The 24,696-nt window shown below is 43.4% G+C and overlaps 3 protein-coding genes across 10 annotated transcripts in view; 2 read left to right on the forward strand and 1 right to left on the reverse strand.

Moving 5' to 3' along the window:
• The window catches only part of GPBP1L1 (GC-rich promoter binding protein 1 like 1), a 67,700-nt gene extending 64,911 nt beyond the window's left edge, over nt 1–2,789 (forward strand). For 4 of the 5 annotated variants that reach the window (XM_047870887.1, XM_047870888.1, XM_047870886.1 and 1 more), the window contains 2 exons: nt 882–984; nt 1,892–2,789. In XM_047870887.1, the coding sequence (XP_047726843.1) occupies nt 882–984; nt 1,892–2,044 (256 nt within the window). In that variant the 3' untranslated portion in view covers nt 2,045–2,789. Of the gene's footprint in view, nt 1–641; nt 747–881; nt 985–1,891 lie in introns of those variants that run through there. The other variant, XM_047870890.1, reaches the window with a different exon arrangement.
• Nucleotides 2,790–3,975: 1,186 nt separating this feature from the next.
• Nucleotides 3,976–8,999, forward strand: CCDC17 (coiled-coil domain containing 17). Its single transcript, XM_047869502.1, is given in 14 exon segments — nt 3,976–5,273; nt 5,276–5,356; nt 5,464–5,686; nt 5,794–5,956; nt 6,172–6,255; nt 6,347–6,465; nt 6,749–6,886; nt 7,094–7,239; nt 7,352–7,449; nt 7,587–7,790; nt 7,936–8,146; nt 8,216–8,326; nt 8,576–8,664; nt 8,666–8,999. Coding segments are annotated over 14 exon segments (1,980 nt in total). The 5' UTR covers nt 3,976–5,057; the 3' UTR covers nt 8,763–8,999.
• Nucleotides 9,000–9,782: 783 nt separating this feature from the next.
• The window catches only part of NASP (nuclear autoantigenic sperm protein), a 42,721-nt gene continuing 27,807 nt past the window's right edge, over nt 9,783–24,696 (reverse strand). For 2 of the 4 annotated variants that reach the window (XM_047869497.1, XM_047869498.1), the window contains 12 exons: nt 22,487–22,567; nt 21,438–21,547; nt 19,716–20,735; nt 14,434–14,513; nt 14,177–14,262; nt 13,984–14,057; nt 13,167–13,355; nt 12,881–13,047; nt 12,094–12,150; nt 11,929–12,006; nt 11,137–11,265; nt 9,783–10,640 (listed from right to left, as the gene is read on the reverse strand). In XM_047869497.1, coding sequence (XP_047725453.1) covers nt 10,560–10,640; nt 11,137–11,265; nt 11,929–12,006; nt 12,094–12,150; nt 12,881–13,047; nt 13,167–13,355; nt 13,984–14,057; nt 14,177–14,262; nt 14,434–14,513; nt 19,716–20,735; nt 21,438–21,547; nt 22,487–22,567 — 2,152 coding nt within the window. In that variant the 3' untranslated portion in view covers nt 9,783–10,559. The remainder of the gene's footprint in view (nt 10,641–11,136; nt 11,266–11,928; nt 12,007–12,093; nt 12,151–12,880; nt 13,048–13,166; nt 13,356–13,983; nt 14,058–14,176; nt 14,263–14,433; nt 14,514–19,715; nt 20,736–21,437; nt 21,548–22,486; nt 22,568–24,696) is intronic. The other 2 variants (XM_047869499.1, XM_047869501.1) reach the window with 2 other exon arrangements.

Raw genomic sequence — 24,696 nt, forward strand, 5'->3', positions numbered from 1 at the left:
CATTTCACATCTGGTCTGGCATACAGAGAGAAGTGTCCATTAGCACAATAACATGTTCTCTCTGTATGCCCCTGCTTGACCTATTGCCCGCTAGGCATTGCTTTACAGATTTGCCAGCTTTTTTTACACTTTCCTCTCCAAGGCTTTCATGTAGTTTAGTTTCAGATTCAGTTTATAACTCTGGGTGGAAAGGGGAACCGGTTTTCTGGGACTGTTGTGCTGGCCGTTGGGCCCTCCTAACCCAAGTGAGCAGTTCCAAGAGGCCTTTAAAGGACCTTGGGATGCATGAGACCCCCATGGGTGGAGTGCATTCTTTTAATGAGGGCCTCAAACACAGAGCAGCCAGCTCTCTGGGCAACTAACTAGACGGCAGATAGGGCCTGCCATGTTTGGCAGTCCCTTCCTGAAAGGAGGTTCCTGTCCAGAATAACTTTAGGAGTCAGCAAGATCACAAGAGTATGAAGGAGACCACAATGCCATGAACTTGAAAGAAAACTTAGGTACATGTGGAACTGTACTAATTTGCTTACAAGAGACAAAAGTGAGATTTCTTCCTCTGTTTTGTCTATGGGATAGAGAGGGCCCTTGCATTTTGGCTCTTATGCAATCTTATTTTCTGCTCTACTATCTCTTCTCTATAGCCCTTGTGCTCTGGAAAGAGCAACTGTGGAGATCCCTCATTTAATTCAAGCACCTAAGTTGCCATAATTAAAGTTTACCCCGCTGGGGAGGAAAGAAAAATCCAAGTGGGTACCATTGCCCCTAGACAAGTAAGTTTTTTCTGAAAAGTTGTGGGCTTCCCACTTATGCTTAAAGGTGTCATGTTTTTTTGTTTTTTTTGTTTTGTTTTGTTTTTGTTTTGCCTTACCTCCCTCTACAAGGTTATTGAAAGCAATGGGATGGCAAGAGTATCCTGAAAATGATGAGAATTGCCTCCCCCTCACAGAGGATGAGCTCAGAGAGTTCCACATGAAGACAGAGCAGGTATGTCATAAACCTTTCCTGGAGACCAGGAGAGGAAGGAGTCAGAACAGTCCTTGTCCTTAGGGAGCCCCAGTTTAGTGTAAGAAAAGGACCTTGAAGAAGAAAATATAAAGTAAGTTGTCATAGTAAAAATAAAGAGAAGTGTATCACTTCCTAGGCAATATGGATCTCCAGTAGGTGGATACAAAAACTAGGTCAGTAGTTTGCAGATTTCAGAAGGTAGTATAGTCTTTCATCCTGGCAGCTCTAACTCCTTATCAGAACCACAAGACTGTGTCCAAAGCTAGGGGCTCAGCCCTTGGTCTCTAGAGAAGCAAGCTCACCCTCCCCTGCCTTCAGCGTTATGGTTTCCCTCAGATACTCTGGCCAGAGCCAAGAAACGACGTATTTGAATTCATTCAACAAATGTTTGGAGTCTTTGAGTGAAACACTGCCAGATCCTAGGGTTTATAGCAGTGAGCAAGATTAATGGAGTCTCTACAAAACTAATGGAGCCTAAATTCTGGTGGTATTTATATTTATATTTTATTTACATGTATTTGTATTTATGACATTTATGTGTAAAGCACAAATAACAGTATCAAGTCCTATAAAGAGAAATTACAGGCTGACAGAAAAATTTTACTATTCAAAACTATTCCCTCAGTCATTGTCATCATCTGAGAACTTGGAGAAAGAGAATCTGAAACCCTACCTACTGAAATCAGAATCTGCATTTTAAAAAAATCATTAAATGATTGATTTGCACATTAAACTTTGAAAAGCACAGCTATATGAAATCTTTAATGTCTCAGAAGGGCGCCGTCCACATTCTGCCTAGAATTGAGTTGAGGCCTGACCTTTTCCAGGTCCCATTGCCAGTGTCGTTTTTGATGGTTTTCTTTTTTCTTTCCCATGCTAACCATAGCTGAGAAGAAATGGCTTTGGGAAGAATGGCTTTTTGCAGAGCCGCAGTTCCAGCCTGTTCTCCCCATGGAGAAGCACTTGTAAAGCAGAGTTTGAGGACTCAGACACGGAAACCAGTAGCAGTGAAACATCAGATGACGATGCCTGGAAGTAGGCATATAAATGTTCACAAATCTGACCCAGGAAACTCAGCTTGTGTGTTTAGAGAGTATACAAAAGAAATTGTTCTTTTCCTTTTCTTATGTTGTTGTTGAATACTTCATGCACAAGGGAAATAATCATATCCCAAAGAGAGAGCAATTGGCTTGTTTAGCTTTTGTTGTTGTTCTTCCCTGTTATCTGCTTAATAGAGAGAAGTTTGTGTGATGGGAAAAATTTTTTAAATACACACACACACAGACACAGTATATATGGGGCAACGCACAGGTGGGAGCTGGCAGTGCAGAGAGGAGGAGACACCGGTCTGCAGCAGCAGCTTCTACTACCAGCCCTTGGGGCACTCACCCCTGTGCTCAAGCAATCATTGTCAATGACAAAGTGACTATTGAAGTTATAATTGTATTAAATTAATGCTAATAATTTGGATATTTTATTTTATTTTTGGCTGCTCGGGTAACGATAGCCCTTAACCAAGCATACATGGTTTTCTTTTCTTTTTTTTTTTTTTTCCTTTTTGGGTACAGCTGTAAAATATTTGGATATAGGAAATGTGTTATTCTTGCAGCCTTGATATTCAGGGTGGATTGTAAAATATAAATTTTTGTGAGATTTCAAAGATTAAGATTATTTTGATAACATTATTTACAGATTTAAAAGATGTGGTTATCACAAGTCTGTTGAGGGGGAAAACTACTGCATAAAATAACTAACTTGGAATAAATATTTTGCATCAGTTTGGATTGTCTTGTGTAAGAAGTATATTTCCTTTAAAATTAGATAAGTGGATTCTTTGGGGAAATACTTTTAGAAGTCTGAGGGAAATCTGAATTCAGACACACCTGTTTCTCCTTTTAGCAGATACTTTTCTGATGCAGAAGAATTTGTGCAATAAATTACCCATAATAAAATCAGAAACCCAAGTTTCCTTCCTGAAACTGATTTTCACTGCTTAAGTATTTACCAGTGTGCATATTTTAAGGAAGGTTTATGTCTCAGTTTCCTGCTAAATAAGAACATGGGAAAGGGTTTGAGCCAGTGCTGTCTGGGTGACCAGTGGAGGAGGTACATTTTTTCATTCAATGTACACTTCCCCAGCAAGGCTCTGGGGATGCAGGGAGTGCCCAGCCCAGTAGGAAAGAAAATAAAGTTACATTAAAAATGAAACCTTAGGGGCGCCTGGGTGGCGCAGTCGGTTAAGCGTCCGACTTCAGCCAGGTCACGATCTCGTGGTCCGGGAGTTCGAGCCCCGCATCAGGCTCTGGGCTGATGGCTCAGAGCCTGGAGCCTGTTTCCCATTCTGTGTCTCCCTCTCTCTCTGCCCCTCCCCCGTTCATGCTCTGTCTCTCTCTGTCCCAAAAATAAATAAACTTTAAAAAAAAAAAAAAAAATGAAACCTTAGTCCAAAATTTGATGGACCAGGTAGAAATTAAACCAAACAGATACACTGGCACTCTTTGGCCATCCCTACAGTGGCTATAGAGGTCTAAGATCATACTCTTAATAGGAGACCAGCAGCAGAGTAACAGGCCTCATTGCATGTTAGATGACTAACTTGTAGTGTCTTCAGAAGGGGTAGAGGCCTAGAGGCAGAAAGACTAGCATGACATTTGTTGGATTCTAAAGGCTAGGAAGGCAGAGACCCTATCTGCCACACTTTATATAGTCTCTCCTGCTAGTGTTACAAGTAGTCCAAGTGGAAATGTTGATTGAGCAATAAAAACTATCATATTTCATTGAATATATCTATTTGAAGACATTCTATTATGTAGTAATAAGAAAACTTGGCAGTTACTACATTGTTGATCCTGATTTCAGTGTTAAAATGTGGAAAAAACGTGCATATTAGAATCCGTGAATACTATAAATGAATTAAGTTGCAAAAGTATTAAACCAGACATGAGAAATTGGTTGAGATAGAAATATCGTACCTGTTTAGCCTTGGGCTTTGCTCCTAACTAGCTTTCACAGAACAGATTTCTAAAAATGTGCCCTTCTCCCTTGGACTTAAGCTGGACTGAGATCACATGCTTTGAAACGCTTTGCAAACTGTTGCTGGTCATATCTTGGCCTTACATGGGGAGGGGGTGTTGCTACCTTAAGTCTCTATCTTGTTTAGAAAAGGGAGTTTGTTTGGAAACATGGGGCTAAGTCAGAGCTCCTGCCTCTGATGGATGCAGATCTTTGGGGAGGTGGCGGAGAGATCTGACCCACAAGAAAGGGGCTCCCTGGCCCCGACCAGCTCAAGTGAAAGCTTACCCTCATCTGATAAATTTATAATGTTCTCCCTGAACTTTCCATTCCTTGGCCTGTGTGGACTATCTTTCCTCTATAGCCAAACAAAACAAAACCCAAAAAACAGGAATCAGGGAATGGGTGTTAGGGAGAGACCCCTGGCCTTGGTGTGACTTGGTTATGCAAAAGCTGTGGTTTCTTCCAGAGAGGCACAGTGCAAAGAAGAGCTTTTCAGCCTACAGGAAAGACCGGTTTCCTGGAAGAAAACCCAGAAGGGCCGATTGCTTCCATTCCCAGGTGTTCCCTAGAATGGAGAATGGGGCTAACTTGGGTAACCTCCATTTGGGGGAAAACAAGAATGAACAAGATGACACCTCCCTGCTGGAGGCTATTCAGTGACCAGCAATCAGGAGTAATGGGGCCCAGCCAGCCTAGGAGACAGCTGTTTGTTCCCCTTTATATAAGCAGAGAAACGGAGATATTAAAAGGGACTTGCCCATGCTCATGTAATTAAGTAGAGCAGTCCTTGTGACACTTTTTAGGGGCTCCTCCCAAAGGTGGCCTGCTTTTTTCCCGCCCATGCTCCAGACCTGCCTAGACTTGTAGTTTCCCAGGTTGCTAAATCTCCTCCCCAAACATAAACTTAATCTAAACTCAGTAAACCTGGCCTTTCCTCTCTGCCTCTGGCTTTCTGTTTCAAACTCCTCTCCCATTCCCCTGCCCTCTGTCCTGTCTTCTGCAGGTCTTGTTTGGTGTCAGGAAAGGGATCCCATTCCATGGCCTCCTACTCTGGGGAGCCAGGGCTCCTGTCCTGTGGGTCCTGTGACATGGTTTTCCGCTCCTGGGCCCTGCTGGCTACCCATACTCAGCGCTTCTGCATTGGCCATCTGACCCGAGAGGTAACACCTGGTGCACACCCCTCAACAGGCCGCCTCTGGCCAAACCGGGCGGGTATTCAAACAACTCTTTGAGGATTTCTCATCCCACACCCTGTCGCCAGGTTGTGCCACAAGGACAACAGGGCATCTCAGACCAAAAGGCCAGCAAATTGGCTCTGAAGAAGCTAACGGAGGAGGTACTCTTGGCTCAAAATTCAGCGTCCTCCCCAAGCCTACATACAGATCAGGCAGATTATAGGTCGGATTACTCCTAACAGAGATCGCGCGTTCCTGTTATCTCCAGGTGCAGCGGCTGTGGCTGTACCTACAGGAAATGCAACCCTGGATAACAGAGGTCCCCCGAAGATCAGAAGGGCTCCGAAGACGTTGTGAGGCGCTGACTCAGGGCCCCACCCCAGAAGCTGCTGGAAGCCCGGGAGAGAGGCTTTGGGCATTGCAAAGGACTCACGCAAAGCGGATGGTGGAGACGAAGGCACAGAGCCTTGCCCTGGAGCGACGCCACGAGGGTGAGGGGAAAGTCCCCCTTAGAGGGGGACTAAGGGCCCGCTCCGCCCCTCGCCCTTCGGATTTGAGTTTGTTGGCCCCGTTGCGACCCAATCCCTTACCGCCTCAGAACTGAGCCAACGCCTCCAAGGTTTGGCCCAGACCCGGGGCGGAATATCACGCCTTATCGGCCTGGAGCGGGAGCTTCGAGAACTCAGGGCAGAAGGCCGGCGAACGCGGGGAGCTCTAGAAGTGCTAGGGGCGCACGTTCAGCAGCTACAGCCAGAGTCCGGGTGAGAGCCGGCTCGGGGAATTCGGTAGCTCAGCTGAGCTGGCTTGGGGGCGGGGCTGGGGCTGGGCGGGACCCTCGGGAGGGCGGGACGCGCGAGGCTCCAGCCCCTAAGCCGCTGGAAAGCTGAGAGTGTTAGGTCGGGAAGGGGCGGGGCTTCCGGAGGCCTGGCGTCTGGATCTGTAATACCTTTTCCGCGCCGGTATCCCTCTATTCCAGGACCGGGCTCAACCCCTTGCGACAGGCAGAACTCTGTTGTCCGGTACTACAGGCCAACCCAGGGACTCTGGCTGCCGAGATCGGGTGAGGTCCCGGGCCCGGGTACGGCATGGGCGAAGCGCTGATCAGCTCTGGAAAGACGCTGCTGCCTTTTTGTCCCCTACTCCCTCCCTAGGGCCCTGCGCGAGGCCTATGTTCGAGGCGGGGGCCGGGACCCCGGCGTTTTGGGCCAGATATGTCAGTTGCAAGTGGAGGCCTCAACACTGGAGCTGCAGCGGTTGCGGACTCGCAGGGGTGAACAGGAGGGGTCCGGGGGGCCGTCCAGGAGTGCCTCTCAGATGCGGTGGTCTTAATTGTGGGAGGAGGAAAAGGGCGGTTGAGGGAGGTGATGAGGGAGGCATGAGGACCACCTGAGCAAAAACCCAGAAGTATAAAACCTGGGTGGTCTTTCTGGCAATGGCTAGAATGTTACCTGACAAGTCCAGCCTTGTCCAAAGAGACCTAAAGCTGGAGAACTCAGAATCTCACCAGCTGGTCACCAGAGGTCAGAGGTGACAGGTCGGACTTTTCATCGCAGGAAGGAAGGCAGATGCCACACTGGGGGAGCTTCTAGTAGTGGAAGCTGAAAACCGGCTCCTGGAGGCAGAAATCCTGGCCTTGCAGATGCAGAGAGGCGCAGGCCCTGCGTCCTGGCTTCAGCGAGTACCCGTCCCAGGTCACCTAGCTCAATCAGACCAAGCTCGGAAGAGGGGGTTAGAGGGACCATGTATGGGGAATGAGGCTGGTGTTTACGTGCTGTCCGTCCTTGTTTACGTGCATCTCCAGGTGTCCATGCACCTAGGCTCCCGGGGGGAGGGTTATCTCAGCGCTGTTACTTGTTGCGTCCTGCTTAGGGGTGCCCTACTGTTAATTTTGCTCCCAGGGCCTAGGAAGCTGCCACCTGCTGGGAATCCCAGCCCAAGTCTGAGAAGGAGGGAAGATCCCCCACGCCTCCCACCCCGGGTGGCTCCCCCACTGCCACCGATTCCACACCCCACAGGTGTCCTATTGAGTGGCACAGAAGAGGCTGTGAGGACCCAGGGGTTTGGTGGGGGAGGGTGGCAGGCAGTTCTGTTTTGTGCAGCTGGGGAAGCATGGACACCTGGGAGGCTTTCCGGGGTCCACTCTTTCCCAACCACAGCCGCTGCCTCCTGGAACCATGACCAGAAACCTAGGCCTGGATGCACACTTCCTCCTGCCCACTTCTGACGTTCTGGGCCCTGCACCCTACGACCCTGGGTGAGGCGGGCTTCCTCTTTTGACATCCTCTGTGACTTGGCCATCACTTTTAATTAAGGAGGGTTGAGGGGGGCAAGGTTAAGAGGAGCTGGGGGTGTGTTTATGTGTAGGTGCCAGCTGAGACCTGTGTTCTTCAGGGCTGGTCTGGTCATTTTCTATGACTTCCTTCGGGGACTTGAGGCTTCTTGGATTTGGGTGCAACTACTGACCGGTTTGACCCGAGATGGACAGGATACAGGAGGGGTCACAGCATTGCCCCCAGCCCTTTGCTTGCCCCCACCTCCAGCTCCTGGGCCCATGGGCAACTGTGCCATCCTTGCCAGCAGGCAGCCTGTACCCAGGTCAGTATGTGGAGATTGGCTTTGGTGCCACATTTTGAGGCTTTTCCCTCATTCTGAGTTTTCTCATGTGTACATAGGGCCACTGGCTCTGAGGGCTATCCTAGGAAGGGAGAACAGTTCTGACACCTTGTTTTGGTTGTTCTAGACTGCCACCTTCACCATCAGTATCCTTGGTCTGTGAGCTACAGGCCTGGCAGGGGCTGGCATGGGCTACAGCACCACAGCCAAAGGCTTGGGCCTCACTGGTGTTATTTGACCGGGATCAAAGAGTGCTAAGTGGTCACTGGCGTATTCCACTTCGGGCCCTTCCTCTGGACCCCAGCCTTAGCCTTGGGCAGCTGAATGGGATTCCCCAGGTAAGTGTGGATTAACGAGGACTGGGTCTACTCCACGTACAGATGCATTACTATTTCATCTCTCTCCAGGTAGGTCAGGCTGAGCTCTTTCTGCGACTGGTTAATGCAAGAGATGCAGGTGTCCAGACACTGGCAGAGGTCAATCCAGCAAGTGCCCAGGAATACCAGTACCCACCTCTGGTGAGGGCCCACCTGGAGCTAGGGGCACCACAGGTGTGATTGGTGTGGTTAATTGCCGATATTTGCTGACCACCATATGCCAAGTTATCAAGTGCTGTGAATGAACTCATTTAACCCTCATACATCCTATTAGGTAGATCTAGGTAAATGGATAAGGAAATCAGAGAACAATGAGGTTAACTTGGTTTACATTGGGTAGTCAAGACAAACCTCTTGCTAAAGATACACTTTCTTCTCCCCGTTCCACAGATGTCCAGTTCGCCTTCACTGGAAGCCAGCTCCCTTGCCCCAAAAGCTGGCTTTGTTGATCCCCCTCCTCCCACAGAAGAGCCCCTCAGCAGTCAAGGTTTGAGACGAGGGTTTGGGCCCTCATCACAGCTTTGACCTACCCCCCTCTGGCTTTGAGTCTAGGAAAATATGGGCAGGAGTAGCTTAACATGCAGAGATCTAGGATTTGAAGTTGCCAGACCTGCAGTTTTACTACTACGCCTTCTGGTCTAGGAGCAAATAGCAGATAAAAGCTCCAACGGCTTTACCACCTTTCAAAAATACTTTTGTAAAACAGATGTGGTGATTAAGTGAATGTAAGGTTATTTGCAATACTGCCTGGCATCTAAATCCTTTCAAAGATGAGCAAGGGCACTCTTTAATTCATTAAAGGAACTTGAACTTATTCCCACATGTTTCTTGCTAAAGCCTGTCTTGTTGCCACACTTCTTCATTCAAATCCAAGCTTCCTCAGGACATCCTCTGGGAAGCCATCCAGGCTCTAAAGGTCCCATAAACTAGGAGCTCCAGTATCTTACACACTTGTAGAGGGCCACTTGTGAAATCTGGCTGAAATTTGATATTAGGCCTAAAACTCTCAGGACTTGGTACATGCAATACGAAGGCATCTTCAGGAAGATCTGCAGCCATGAGTTACCATAACCAGCCCAGAAAAACTCCATTTTCTCTTGTATTTAGGGGACAAAATAATAAAGTGAAAAACTGCCTCTGACATTGGTTATTAAAATGGCAGGTTCTGACCTAGAGTCTAGTGCAGCAAAGTAGCCCTGTGGGTGGTCAGAATTAAAAAACTCCCTTTAGGTAATGTAGGGCAGGCACTGTTTGGAATTCAGATCCAAACAATGCCTGATGCATAACACGTAATTAAACTAAGGGTAGGGTCAGAGGCAGCTCATATATGGAGGCTCTCCATTTACCTTGCATCCCGGGCATCTGTGAGGTCCTAATGGGATGGCTTTAGTACCAGTATCCTAAGCACCAGCACCCTTAGACTGGGCAGCCAGACTTTCAACCCCACCTTCCACATGGAAATACTCTAGGCAGTCAAGGATCCCAGTGAAGATCTTTTTTTTTTTTAACATTTAGTTGAGAGAGTAAGAGTGAGCAGAGGAGGGGCAGAGAAGGAGACACTGAATCTGAAAATCTTTAAACACAAGTTCAGACCAAGAGCTTTTTTAGCATCTTTATTTGAGAAGTCAAAACTGCAGATAGGGTAACAATTCGGATTCAAGTTGATAGTTTCAGCCTTTCTGTACAGAAAACAAAACTCCATCAACCAGCCTCCCCACAGATTCTCCCAAGCACATCCAAAGGGTCCAGTCTGTCCCTCAGCCACTTTCAAACCAGAAAGCTCATTTCTCTATAATTAGCATACCAGTTCTCAAGGTTTCCCCCACCACTCCCTCACAAGTTTTCTTCAGAGTTCTTTTTCCAGACAGGATTATTGGCCCCCAGTTGGAGACTAAGTGGATAAAAGTACCAAGGGCTGACTCAGAGGCGGTTATCAGCTCACAAAGTCCATCAAACAGAAGTATCAGCACCAAAGAGCAAGATCTTCACCAAGTCTTGTTTTTGTAGCCCCCATCCAGGGACAGCACCACTGAAGGTTTGCAACACAGCTGAGTGCAGTATTTAAAATGGAAAAAGCATAGCACCATTGGAAGACAAAAGGCCTATAACCATGCTTGATTTAATCACCTCCACAATAGGTAGGAATTTGGATGAGAACAGTACAGAAAGGGAGTGGGGGGTGCCTTTGGCCACTATACAAAACCTGGAGCGTTCCAAGGCACAGATTCAGCCAATGTTTAAGAAAAAAATCATCAAAGCCTCAACCTTTGCTTACAATCTTTATTGAAGTTATACAAAAAGAATCCCCCCAAAGTGAAAAAATACATTATATACAAAAACACTTTCCCTCAGGAGGAAGGCTCTGTGCCCTCTCTTAACATGCAGTGCTTTCAACTGTTGCTCCGGCCTCCACGGTCCCCTCCACTGCTGCCCGGCTTTCAGCCTGATTCTCAGCCTGGAAGACAAACAGGGAGCCTGGGCATAAATGACCCTACCTAGTTTAAGCCATTCTGTCTTATATATTGAGTAGAGGCCTTAGAGAAAGTAAACAGGTCTCTTAAAACCCTGCTTTGCTCCCTACATGAATAACGGCAATGACCACAAAATACAAGGCCATTTCCTAAATTTTCTAGAATAGGGCTGACCATGCCAATGTTTATAGGTTACCTGGAAAGGAGGAAGCAAAAGTAACCCAATGGTCTTGCCAATTAAATACCTTCTCATACATTCATTAGGACGGGACCTGTGGTATGTATATAGTTTCCATCTGTCAATGGGACATCCTACATTCCATAACCAAATTGTTTCCTGCACAGTGGATTAACTGAATGCAACCCTTATAAAAACAAACAGGCTCAAGGCGGGGAACATGCACTTAGGAGGACCAGTTTCCCCAGGCCCTGAGAACAAGGGGAAATAAGGCAAGAGTCCAAGCCCTCTTAACTGCCCACCTCCTCCTCCATGTTTTCTGAAACTTCATTTCCACTGGAGACGGCATCCCCACTGCCTCCATTCACCTCCAGCTCTTGTTTGGCTTTCTTTGCATCATCTTTTCGGGGACTCTCTTCCTCTGGTTTCCTCTGAAGATATAATTGTGAGCTTCACAAATGTGCTGGATATTTTTAAAAGAACTGCAGAACTTTTTAACAGTCCCTTTACTCCTCTCCTCCCCTGCCGCTGCCACCCCATGGTTTTGCAGCACCAGGATCCACAGGTCTAAGGGTCTTCTCCCATGGCCACAGAGGCAGAAGCCAACCTGAGTTCAATACAATAAAGTGGTCTGCCAAAACATACCAATTCAGCCTCCCTAGTGGAAAGGTGGGGTAGGGTAAGGAGATCTAAACAATAACCAAACCACAATTTTGGGAGTCAGAAACAAAGGAATCAGTCTCCCACAAGAGGAAAAAAAAAAACTATTGTAACTACAGGCAGAGTCAGGAGTGTAAGTATCAGCAGGTCTGCTGCTGAATGACTACTGTCAAAACTTGCCTGCTTCCTAAGATGAGCCATGAGACCAAGTCTCCTCAGCAACTTTTCTGATTTGATACTCCTAGGCCAGAAGAGGCCTGGAAATTTTTGTTAGAAGACATATTCAAGTGAAAACTACGTTCACTCAAATCCTCACCAACTTTGCAAAATGAGTGTCTTATTGCATCAAATATTAGGGAATGCATTCCCCATGTATCATTTGAAGCAAAAAACAAAAAGACTGGAAAGACAGAAATGACCACATGTACATTTACCTTCTTTCTGACAAGGTGGGAAATATCAGTCACACAGTTAGATGAGGAAGCACCATCTGTTGGCTTTCTACTGGCAACCTGGCAAAAAGGACTTTGTTAGCAACGTACAGCTACATGAGGCCAACAGACCTGATGTTAAGTGACAAAAACCACCCGCATACTCACCATGGAGACTGAAGTGCCTCCTCCACTAGGAGTGAAACCTGAAGTAGAGCTCTCCACCTGTTTGGGAGGTGACAGACCCAAGTGGGGCCCAGGACAAAACCCACCAGGTCACCCACAGTCCTACAACGGTACTGACCATCCAAAAAACTGATTCTGATTAAGACCTCAAATACTAGCGGGCTTCCTTATAGAAGCAATATCGTCCACCCACCTCTACCTACACCTGCCATCCCCAAACTGGGAGCTTAGGCAGTGTTGTAGATGTTAAATTAACCCCTCTATATCATGTCATCACCAGGAGGGTAGGACGCTCCCTGACATTCCAGCAGCGAAAAGCAGAGCCAGGAAATGTGGGGCTAAAAGCCATCATCAATACCTTGCTAATCTAAATAGGAGTTCTCAAAGATGGAAGTAATAGCTAACATTTATTAAGCGAACACTATTTGTATTGTCATAAGTATTTTAACCTACGTATTATTATCCCCATCTTACAGATGAGTCAACTAAGGCAAAGAAATGTTAAGTAACATGCCTATGGCCACACACAGTAAGCAGCAGATACAGAGCTCAAACCCAGTATGGCTCTAGAGTGTCTTCTCTTAAGCATTATACGATCTTAAGCATTATACTATCTGATAGGAATAATTAGATAAATTCTCACATTCCTTCAAACAACCAGCTCCCTAGAAACCAAGTCATGGTTCGTAGACAAATGGAACACTAATACCATGATGACTTCCAACAATATCATACTATTACCAAAACTTTAAAAGGAAACCAAACCAACCAGAGTTGCTTTCAGAGCCAATTCAGCTACATTCCCACTACGCTGGGACTCCTTCGCATCTTCTATCTTCTCTCTAATTTCAGGTAGCAGTTCCTTCAGCTCCTCAATTTCTTTTTCATATTCAGAAGATGATCCATCAGCCTCCTTCATCTGCTCACTTAGTACAGCTACAAAAAACAGGCTAAAGTGATCACTAATAGTTAACCACAAGGGGATCCATTTTTTAAAAATCTTATCAATTACTGGATCCACCAAGCTTAGCATCAAATAACTGATGCTCACTCACCCATTCTCTTCTCAATTACTTCAATGGATTTGCTGAACTGTGCCACTGCCTCATCATACTGAGAGTTGTACCCATAGGCCAAGCCCAGCTGGTAGTGGGTCTCTGCAAGGAGACGGTCATGGGCTTCCAGGTACTGTTCTTGAAGGTTTAGGCAGGCCTGGAACTCCTCCACAGCTTGGACATAATTCTCTAATAAAGAGAAAAAGAAAAGCAAGCAAATGGATAGCATTTAATATTTCTAAATTTTATTTTTATTTATTTAATATTTCTAAATTTTATTTTATTTTTTATTTATTTTTTTTTTAAACGTTTTATTCATTTTCGAGACAGAGAGAGACAGAGCTTGAACGGGGGAGGGGCAGAGAGAGGGAGACACAGAACTGGAAGAAGGCTCCAGGCTCTGAGCCATCAGCCCAGAGCCCAACGCAGGGCTCGAACTCACGGACCGCAAGATCATGACCTGAGCCGAAGTTGGATGCCCAACCGACTGAGCCACCCAAGCGCCCCAATATTTCTAAATTTTAGACTATCCTACAGGAATGCTCTATTTTACATTTCATTTTCTTTGTAGCATCTCTAGGATCCTTGACTATAAACAATATCAAAATAACAAAAAACAAAACAAAAAAAACTACTGAAAGACTTCAGTTAGGGGAGATTATTCACACAGCTCTAGGAGCTATAGGAACCCAAACTGACTGTCCTTTAAAGCCAACTGCCCACAACTTATGATCAATCAAGCCGAATTTTAAGGAATTAGAGGAAGAATGGGGGCGGGGGGACATTAAAGGAAAGAGTAAAATGAAAAATGTATTACCAGATTCAACACTGACTTCTCCAAGTTTAAGATGTGCCTGCGCAGCATAAAGCTGAGCTTCTTTTGTTTCTTGCCTAAAAGAAGGAAAAGATGATCAGAAACCTTAACAGCATTTGCCCAAGCCTAACTGGTATTCTATTTTCATTCAACCTCCGAACTCCCAACCTGAGCCTAGACACACCAAAAGTTTTACCTTTTAAAAATAATCTTTGCTAAATCCAGCATATCCCAGGCAAGCTCTAGATTCCCAATCTCTTCCTCTTCACTTTCTTGAAGAGACTAAAAAGTATATCCAAATCATTGGTATTAGGCAGCAGTACAAGACAGGCATCTTTCGATTACAAATCTAAATGTATAACTAAGAAAAAGCTATGATAATAATCAGGCATACCCTAGTAAGCTACAGTCCTACAAAAAGAAAGCAGAAATTGATACTGACAAATAATTTACCTTGTTTTCAAGAATGGATTCATTTGGTGTTTCTTCAGCCTTGTCATTTTCTTTATCCTCCTCTTCTGAGCCTTCAGTTTCTGCAAGCAAAAATTACTCAGTATTGAGAATACTAAGGATATCTTTTAACTAGTCAGAAGTTCCAATAAATGTCGGTTGAATAACCTATATTCTGAGGTAGAACAGGCCAGATGCTAAGTCAGTTAATATTTGAACTGGATAGAAATATAAAGCCAGTGATTATAGTCTAATTCATGTGTAATCTAGATTTAGATTGTATAATCTTATGGCATCTATGGTTTATACCTTCAGTGATCAGAAGGCTGAATGTTTCTCTTCTAAAAATCATTCCTGATCTCTCAGATCAAGACATATTAGCTATTGTAGCCTTTTGGTTACTAGAAGTTCCCATCTACTCAGCCAGAAGCAAATGGAGACCTCAGCCAGTGTTCCTGGGGTCTTTAGGCCACTTGTTAGAGAATACTAACAAGCTGACAAAGTATGAAAAGTTAAATTACCCCAGTCCATTCAGATCAAGAATGCTCAAGAGACTAGCTTTCCCACAACAGAGCTGTAGAGAGAAAAGCATAGTCCTTACCAACTCTCACCAATGAGCATGCCACAGACTCCAGCCAGCTCTAGCACATACAGAAATGAGTGAGCACTACCACAACCAATTATTCTACTCCAGTATAATGTTAAAATTTGCAGCCATACTGACACTGTATTTTACCATATTGGCATACACTCACAAGTCAAATGCCTAGTAGAAGGACAGGCTGCTAATAAATAGCTCTATTCACCACATGAAGCTCAGAATATCAAGCGATTAAAAATGGGCTTATAGGGGCGCCTGGGTGGCTCAGTCGGTTAAGTGTCCGACCTGGCTCAGGTCATGACCTCGCGGTTTTTGAGTTCAAGCCCCGCGTCAGGCTCTGTGCTGACAGCTCAGAGCCTGGAGCCTGCTTTAGATTCTGTGTCTCCCTCTCCCTCTGCCCCTCCCCTGCTCATGCTCTAACTCTGTCTTTCAATAATAAATAAACGTTAAAAAAAATTTTTTTTTAAAAAATGGGCTTATGGGGGCACAAACAATTCACAAACTGGGTATAATGTGCCTACCTCTGCCATCTTTCATTAAGCATTTTTAACACAAGTAAAATATTGTCTCTTAACAAGCTATTATGGAACATGAATATGGCAATTAGGCCTTAGGAAGTCAGGCTAAAGGACTTTTATCTGTCTAGCAATTCTGGTTCAGGATGGGAACAGGCAAAGAAAATTCCTAAACATTATAAATTAGTAGGACAATCTAACAAAGTCCTTTAAGAAGGGCACCTGGCCGGCACAGTCAATGGAATGTGTAACTCTTGATCTCAAGATTTTAAGTTCTAGCACCACACTGGGTGTAGAGATTAAATAAATAAAGTTAAATTAAAAAAAAGAAATCCTCTAAGAATCAATTACAAGTTACAAGCTAATTAACCTCTTTGGTAAACTGTTTTATCAAATGAGTCACTTTTCCCGTTGACCATGTGATTTAGTGCTTCTGAAATAAATACCCACCATCACACACCATTATATATCCATGCCCAAATTTCCAAGATGTTTGTATACTTAGTACACTGTTAAGACTAGATGGTAATGAAGCCCGTTCTCCAGGAGAATATGCAAAACGGGTGAAGTAAATCTATGAAACATTTTACCTTCACAATTTGTAGAAAAAAATTTAACAAAATGTGAATGGTTATTCTCTATTTTTAATTATCTGGTATCTGTTCCTACTCATACCAGAATGCTAGGTGACATCTAATTTGGCATAAGGTCTTACTGAGTTTTACATCAAATTTTTAAACTAAAACTCTTATGATAATGTGAGAAAATATTGGTTTTCCTGCAGAAATTTGTACTACCTTCATGGGATGGTAGAGAAGCAGCTAGGTTAATGAGAAAGCCATTACTTTAAAGTGATACTTTCCAATCTCGTAACCTGTACTCAGGTATTAATAGGAATTGCCCTGATGTCCTCAGTAAAGTGATCTGTTAAAATATTTTCCAAACTTCTCTGAAAGTGGAATCTTCTTTGTAGTATGCCTATTATCATCCTTTGGAGAAAGGGAAACACAGTTTTATACCATTTCTCTAATTTGTTGCCTGTTCAAAAGTTAAGGGCACAGAATGGTGCAAAGAAGAAAATTCCTCTTAAAGACAAAGTAAAGGCAATCTGCTGGTTCTTTGATTATTCTAGCACTCCCACAGGACTAAGTCAGGTAAACACTACAGACTGACCAGTAGTCTGAGCATGGCCAAGCTCTGTGCCTACAATTTAAAAACTTTGTTTACTTATCAATCCTACCTAGTGTGACAATCAGAAAAGAACAGATCAGTTATTTTTATTAGGGATAAATGACATTTGAAGAGAGGTGGTAGAAAATGGGATTTTAAGAGAAAACCTCTGGGATACCTGGCTGGCTCAGTTGGTAGTATATGTGACACTCGTGATTTTGGGGTTGTGAGTTTGAGCCCCCGTTAAGTGTAGAGATTACTTAAAAATAAAATCTTAAGGGGCACCTAGTTGGCTCTGTCAGTTAAGCTTCCAACTTGGGCTTAGGTCATGATCTTACAGTTCAGGAGTTTAAGCCCCATGTCGGGCTCTGTGCTGATAGTTCAGAGCCTTGAGCCTGCTTCAGATTCTGTGTTTCCCTCTCTCTCTGCTCCTCCCCCACTCATGCTCTGTCTCTGTCTCTCAAAAATAAACGTTAAAAAAAAATTTTTTTTTTTTTTTTTTTAAATAAAATCTTAAGGGGTGCCTGGGTAGCTCAGTCAGTTAAACTGCCAACTCTTGATTTCAGCTCAGGTTATGCCCTAGCAGTTAATAAGATTGAGTCCCACTTTGGGGTCTGTGCTAACAGCACGGAGCCTGCTTGGGATTCTCTCTTTCCCTCTCTCTCTGCCCCCCCACCCCCTGCCCCACACTTGTGTGCACTCTGTCTCAAAATAAACAAACATTAAAAATTTAAAAAAATAAAAAATCAAAATTCTTAAAAGATAAAGAGAGAGAGAAAAAAAAACAACACTTATAAGATTTCTGCAAAGGGACACCTGGGTGGTATAGTTAGGCATCTGACTTGGGCTCAGGTCATGATCTCATGGTTCGTGGGTTCAAGCCCTGCATCAGGCTCTGGGCTGACAGTGTGGAGGTCTGCTTGGGATTCTCTCTCTGTTCCTTCCCCACTTGCTCACATGCTCTCTCAAAATAAACTAAAAAAAAAAAAATTCTGCAGGCTAGTGTTGCCACAGAAAGAGAAATAGAGCACAGAGAGTTGAGAGCTTGGGCCCTAGAGCCAGAAGGTTTGGGTACCTCAGCCCTCCACTTATTGGCTATATGACTAAGGCAAATTGCTTAACCTCTTTCTGCCATTTCTTCATTTGCTTTTAATTTTTTTAATTTTTTTTTTTTTTTTTTTTGAGACAGAGATCATGAGTGGCAAAGGGTATCCCAAGCAGGCTCCACACTGTTAGCATAGAGCCCTACTCAGGACTCGAACCAACCGAGATCATGACCTGAGCCAAAATCAAGAGTGGGACGCCTAAATGACTGAGCAATCCAGGTGCCCCTGCCATTTCTTCTTTTGTAAAATATGGAAAACTACCTTCTTTAGAAGTAGAGTGGTAGCTGGGATAAGACTAAAAACTGCAACTGATGACTCCTAGGGCTTTTATAAGTGTTTTGAAAAGAGTGACCAGAAAGTTTTTGATAGGAGATGGATTAAAGGAGATAAAACTACCTTCCTCACTGTGAGGTAGGCTTGGGGACAGCAATACATTCATGTCAGATCTAGAGTTGGATTCTAGTACTATGACTTAGTATTTGACCCTAAACATGTAACGTAACCCCTAAGCCTCAATTTCCTCATGGCTGTAAGTGGAGTAATACTACCTACTACATAGTATAATCTTGGAATAAAAAATAACGTATGTGAGAAAGCTCTAACAATGTCACTTGTGATCCCACAGAATAGTTTTTGAACTGGAGAAATAGGACATCTCTACTGTAGCTTATTATTCAAAGTCCAACTTAAAAGAGCCAGCAGAACTTCTTACTGTCTTTGCTCACTATCATTAAAGATCAAGACATGGTAGTTTCTTAAAAATTGAGGTAATTCAGTTCTGTGCTTTTTCCATAAAGAACTCCTAAAACCCAATAAGCAGCCCAATGGTGCTACCACTTAGCCAATTCATTTCTGGTTACCATGCCTGTGCTGGCTGGAGTGCAGCGACCTGCACATAGGTAGAATGTATTTTACCAGGATGAGCTGCAAGTACTGATTGTTTGTTTTTGAAAATCTAAAAGTAAAGAGAACTCTTGAAGTAGTCTGGCAATTATATGAAGTAGTAACTATTAACTAGAATATACCTGTGGTTATTAATACCAACGTTAGATGAACCTTACAGACAGTAGAATCCTCAAATGATAGTACAACTCAAGTCAGACGTGCCAGTTATCTAATTACTAATTAGAGGCTTATACATCTTGATGGAATTGAATCAAAATTAGACCAATACTATACAAAGCATCCAGACACTTTATAACGTTCTAAGTAACAAAAACTTCAGTTTAGCAGCCAAAGCAAGCATGAAATCAGGGGGAAAGCAGCAAGAGAGCTAACAGTTAAGTTTTTCATTATCTTTTGGAGGGGCTAATTTAAAACTAATGTGAATAAGCCTCTAAGTACTTCCTGAAGACTAAAAGTAAAAGTCACCAGAATTCTTTCACTGTGGTTAACTGCCTTCATTTAAATGGCATGCCTGCTTAAGTGTACCAATTCACTGGATTCTACTGTTCTAATCCTGCTTCCTAAAGCAGAGAATAGGAACCATGTGAACAGTAAATTTAAAAATCCAGAGGCATGCAAGTGAACATCCATTCAGCATTCTCTGCCAGCCTAGCCCACTATTTCCCTACCTACTCCACCACCCTCCATCCACCTTTATTGGCTAGTACAATACAAATTACTGATAGCTAGCCAAGTCTCAGAAATCACAGAGAAGGCCTATTTTGCAGTTAGTAAAAGCGTTAGTTTATAAGCCAGCTAAAGACTTGCTTTTGATTTAACTTGCTAAACTTATCACAATCTTCTTAAACTACCCCCATTTTCATTTAGCCCTTTCCTAATCCAAAGGCAGACGGAAAATCCTGAATGGAAGGCTGACTTTTACCCATGATTAGTGAGTCAAATCCAGAATGTACTCCACCCACTGCAGCTCTTGCATATCCCGGTTACCTTCACCCTCTTTCATCTGTTCTTCTCTCTCTTGTGTTTCTTCATTAGCAGCTATCTTAACTTTGTCTTCAGGGCATTTCTCAGTAGCCCCCTGGGCTACCTTGGTCTCAACCCCATCTCCAGCTGCCTCAGACTCTTCTGTGGACAGCTTAATCTCCTCCTGGCTAGGAACCAACTCTGCCCTGACCTTCTCCTCTAGTCCTGAGCCATCTTTTGTTTCTGTCAGTCCTTCTGCATTAGTCTGTTGTTCAACAGGAGTCTGATCTCCTGCAGCTGACAGTCCATTGACTGCACCATCCTTAGGGAGAACTGTGATCTCCTGCCCAGGCTTCTCAGAGACTTCTGACCCAGCTTTTACAGCTGAGGACTCTGCAGCCTCTACTGTCACCTCTGGTGACTCTTCAGCAGGAGGCACTTCTTGCCCTACCAGCTGCTCAAGAACAGCCTTTCCTGACTCATTTTCAGAGGCAGCTACCTGCTCCTTTGGCTCATCCCCACCCACATCCACTGGCTTGACTGTTGAATCTATAGGCTCTGCTTCTGCCTCCACTGCAGTACCCTGCTTTTCAAGAGTCATATCAGACTGCTCTTCTAAAGCTTCTTTTGGCTTCTCCTCTATGCTCACAATTACTTCTCCCTGCTTTTCTTGACCTCCTTTTTCTCTGCATTCTTCTTGGATGTTAGTTCTACAAACTGATTTTTCTTCCTCAGCATCTGGTGCTTCCTCCTCTGGTCTCTTCTCAGAAGTAACCTTGGCTTCATTCAGTCCTTCTGGTGCTGCTGTTTCTTTTGCTTCCTCAGTGGTTTCAGCTAACTGATCTGGAGTGGATTCAACTTTTTCCTGTAGTTCCTGTGCAGGCTCACTTATATCCATATCTTCTCTTCCACCCTTCTCCATTTCAGTCTCCTGCTCTTTATCAATTTCAGGCTTTACCAGAGACTGGTCTTCTGGTTTTTTTGCTTCTTCTTTTTCTCCCATGGCGTCATAAACCTGTTCTCTCAACTCTTCCCTTGCTTCCTCTACATGGTTAAAGAACATGAAGCATAAACATGTCTTCGAGTTTAGTGATAAAGGCATAAACGGAAACTAAAAATACATTCCCTTTAAACCCTCAAACAACCTGGCTTAAATTTTAGCGATGACCTAAAACTTATCTACCCCCTTGAGAAAAGCAAAGGGAAAAAGTCCCAGATAGCAGAGCAACTTATTGCAAAAGACACCCAAGCTCCTTAAATTAGATACTCTTTTACTTGAGCATTCTGATTATCAGTTAGGTAAGAGATGCCAAGCTTTATTCTCTCCTCTGAACATTATAAACCTCCAACTGACATGTAAAACTCTAGTAGCCAAACTCTACTTAGAATTTAACATTTAATTTTCTTAGCCACAAAAAGTGTAAAGACTCCAAAACCATGACTATTAAAATCACTGAGCTGCACAGACTTTTAAAATTTTTGCATCAGAAAAATATTTAAAGTTGTTGTATATTTAAAAGTATCAATTTAACACATTTATTGGGGAAATTAAGTTTTCCTCTTACAAAAGCCTGCTGTCAGTTTCAGTAATTGGCTACCTCCACTGTAGTCTCCACTAGATGCAGGTTATTTACCCCCTAGCAACTTAGGGAGAGACCATCCAGGATAGGGAGAGCCTTACTTCCATCATCTGTACACAAGAAATATACGTCGCATCTTCTGAATGTCACATGCAACTCCACATACCATCTATGTTATCATTATTTTCTACCAGAGATTCGTCTTCTGTTTTTTCTCCTTCCTCCTCTTCCACATGCACACCTTCCAGGGCATTTCCCAACACACCATTCTCCATTCTAGGAGAACAAAAGGAGAAAGCACCAGAGGTATGATGGATAGAACTAACAGTTTTTCTAAGACAAAAATTACAGTCCTATATTATAAAAGCAACAGAAGAGCAATCAAACGCAGGATATAAACTAAGTTTTCAGAGACGAAAAGCAACAATCAAAACTAATATAAATTAAGACTGTAAAAGTACTGAAAGAAAAAAGCATAACCTTCATCCAGCCACCTAAAAAATACTGATGACTCTTGTCAAAAGAACAAAATCAATAAATATATTCCCTTTACATTACAGCCATTGTATTTCCTAAACTTCGCATCCACCTGCATTTCTCTAGATGGCTTAAAAACATTCTGGCAAGACTTTGATGACAAATCACGGTAATGATCTACAAATTAGAAAACTTACCAGATTAAACAGGGCACAAATTATTTGCTAGTTTGTGTACCCTCAATAGATTCTATTCTGGTTAATAAACTTCAGTGGAAAATACACAAGTTTCCAAGAGTTTAGACTACTTATGAGTTTTATTTACTAGAGATTCTCATATGCTAATGTTTTCAAATTGTCCTTCATTCAGTCCTTGTTAAGGATGATTGTTCTGGACTGAGAGTGCTTTTAAGGATGACTGTTTTGGGATGAGAATGTTTTTAAAAGTTCTCTCTATACTGGACTTCAATAAATTATTGACCATTCACTAATAGAAACATCTCTGCCTCTAACGAACCCAAAAGTCAAAACCCATGCATAATTTTACTCTGCTTCAAGTGCCTTTGAAAACTTCCATCAATATGTCCTGTTCCTCCTAAACCCCCAGTTCTCTTAGCTCATGTGAAATCACAAAGCTAGTAAACAATCCTGGCAAACAAAGAAACCTTAAGTTTTTAAAGAGACCATCATAATGTTACACAAAACACCCTACTTAAATACTGTGGCTTAAAAGACATACCTTGCCAACTCCAGAAGTGATTTCCCATAGAAAAAGAAGGCTTCTCCACACTCATTAGCGGTCTCTCCATACTTCTTACCTCTACAAAGAGAAGAAACATCTAAGACCTGAATTAACATCTAGTCTAAAACATTCATTTCTAGTTCTTTAAACTCTAAAATGACATTTCTTCAGTAACACATCTCTCTAGGAAACCAATATTCCCCTCCTCTTGCTTTCAAGTCAAGGTCAAAGGGTTATTGCCTGGTCTCTCTACATATACATTCCAATTAACATCAATTTGCTATGGTTAGAGTATATAATCTTAAGAGACAAACTACATTAAATAGATATTTCTCCTGCTAGAAGATGGGTGTCAGTATAGGCCAGAATAGTTAAAGGACCTTTAGCTGGAACCTAAAAGACGAATAAAATATATGGAAAGACATCATGTTATAGAGGGTAAGACTCTCTGGAGTCAGACTGTCTGGGTTCAAATCACATCTCTAAACTTTAGCTTAGACTCACAGTGCCTTAATGTAGAAATGTTAAGAACTGCTCAAAGATCTAAGAATTGAATTAATGTATACAAAAGTACGATGCTTAGACATACAGACAGCACTATATGTAAGTTTTAGCTATTAATCTCTAGACAGGGTGGCTCAGATCGTTAAGCATCCAACTCTTGATTTCGGCACAGGTCATCATCTCCTCATTGCGGAATGAAGTCCCATGTTGGGCTCCATGCTGATCCTGGACCCTGCTTGGAATTCTGTCTCTCCCTCTCTCTTTGCCCCTCCCCCCATTCTCAAAGTGAATAAACAAGCATTAAAAAAAGCAAAAAAAAAAAAAAAAAAAAAGGAATTAGACACGATATTAATGCAGACATCTAGGAATAAGATTCTGCTCTATTGGGAGAAGTAGTGGGGTTGAGACAAGAATGGACTGATACGACCCTGACTGAATAAGAAGGAATGAAAAAGCCAGAGGCTTTTAATCACTGTGAGCCTGAAACCCAGTTTCATTATAAGGATTTCTATTATAAGGAGGATTTCTTCAACTCAACTCCATATAACTACTCAACTCATCAGGGAACATGACTAACTTCAACTGCTACTGGTAACAGGATGTTACCTATATTGAGAAACTAGCTCAAACCAGGTCACAGGCTGAAAGGCTATTGCTTGAAGATTCAAATTAAATTTCTTCTCTTCCAGTTCCACGGATACATAAACTCTTTGGTTAAAATAAATCACTTTTGAGGCACTAAATAAAGCTAATCTGCTTCCTCATGATGTAGATATATATGGCCACCTAGTGGTAGCTGCCAACTTCCAGATAGTTGCAACAGAGAATAAAGGTGCTAACAATATGAAAACTTCTGCACTTATATCAGCATTAGTGGTAGGGTGGCCATTATGGCTTACCTGGGACTTTTTTTTTTTTAAGAGACAAAAGAAAGCACTTGAGCAGGAGGGGGGGGGGGGGGGGGGGGCCTCGATCCCACCCTGGGATCATGACCTGATCTAAAATCACAAGTTGAGGGCGCCTGGGTGGCGCAGTCGGTTAAGCGTCCGACTTCAGCCAGGTCGCGATCTCGCGGTCTGTGAGTTCGAGCCCCACGTCAGGCTCTGGGCTGATGGCTCAGAGCCTGGAGCCTGTTTCCGATTCTGTGTCTCCCTCTCTCTCTGCCCCTCCTCCGTTCATGCTCTCTCTCTGTCCCAAAAATAAAATAAACGTTGAAAAAAAAAAATTTTTTTTTAAAAAAATAAAATCACAAGTTGGTTGCTCAACTGAATTACCCACCCAGGAGCCCCTACGGCTTGCTTGGGACTTTGAGGAGTTTCCCCAGACACAGAACTTCCAATGTTAAATTAGAAAAGTCCCAGAACAGGGGCGCCTGGGTGGCTCAGCTGGTTGGTCGTCCAACTTCAGCTCATGATCTTGCGGCTTGTGGGCTCAAGCCCTGCATCAGGCTCTGTGCTGACAGCTCAGAGCCTGGAGCCTGCTTCGGATTCTGTGTATCTCTCTAGCTCTGCCCCTCCCCCACTCATGTTCAGGCACGTGCGCACTCTCTCCCTCTCTCAAGAATAAATAAAATATTAAAAAATAAAAAATTTAGAAAAGTCCCAGAACAAAGCAGGACAGGTTGGCCACCCTAATCAGTGGTGGTTGGAAAACAAATTACCTTACTCAGGAAAAGCAAAGACCAAAATTGCTCAGTGATATGT

The sequence above is a fragment of the Prionailurus viverrinus genome, chromosome C1 (assembly GCF_022837055.1).
Source record: "Prionailurus viverrinus isolate Anna chromosome C1, UM_Priviv_1.0, whole genome shotgun sequence".
In the NCBI taxonomy this organism is placed as follows: Eukaryota; Metazoa; Chordata; class Mammalia; order Carnivora; family Felidae; genus Prionailurus; species Prionailurus viverrinus.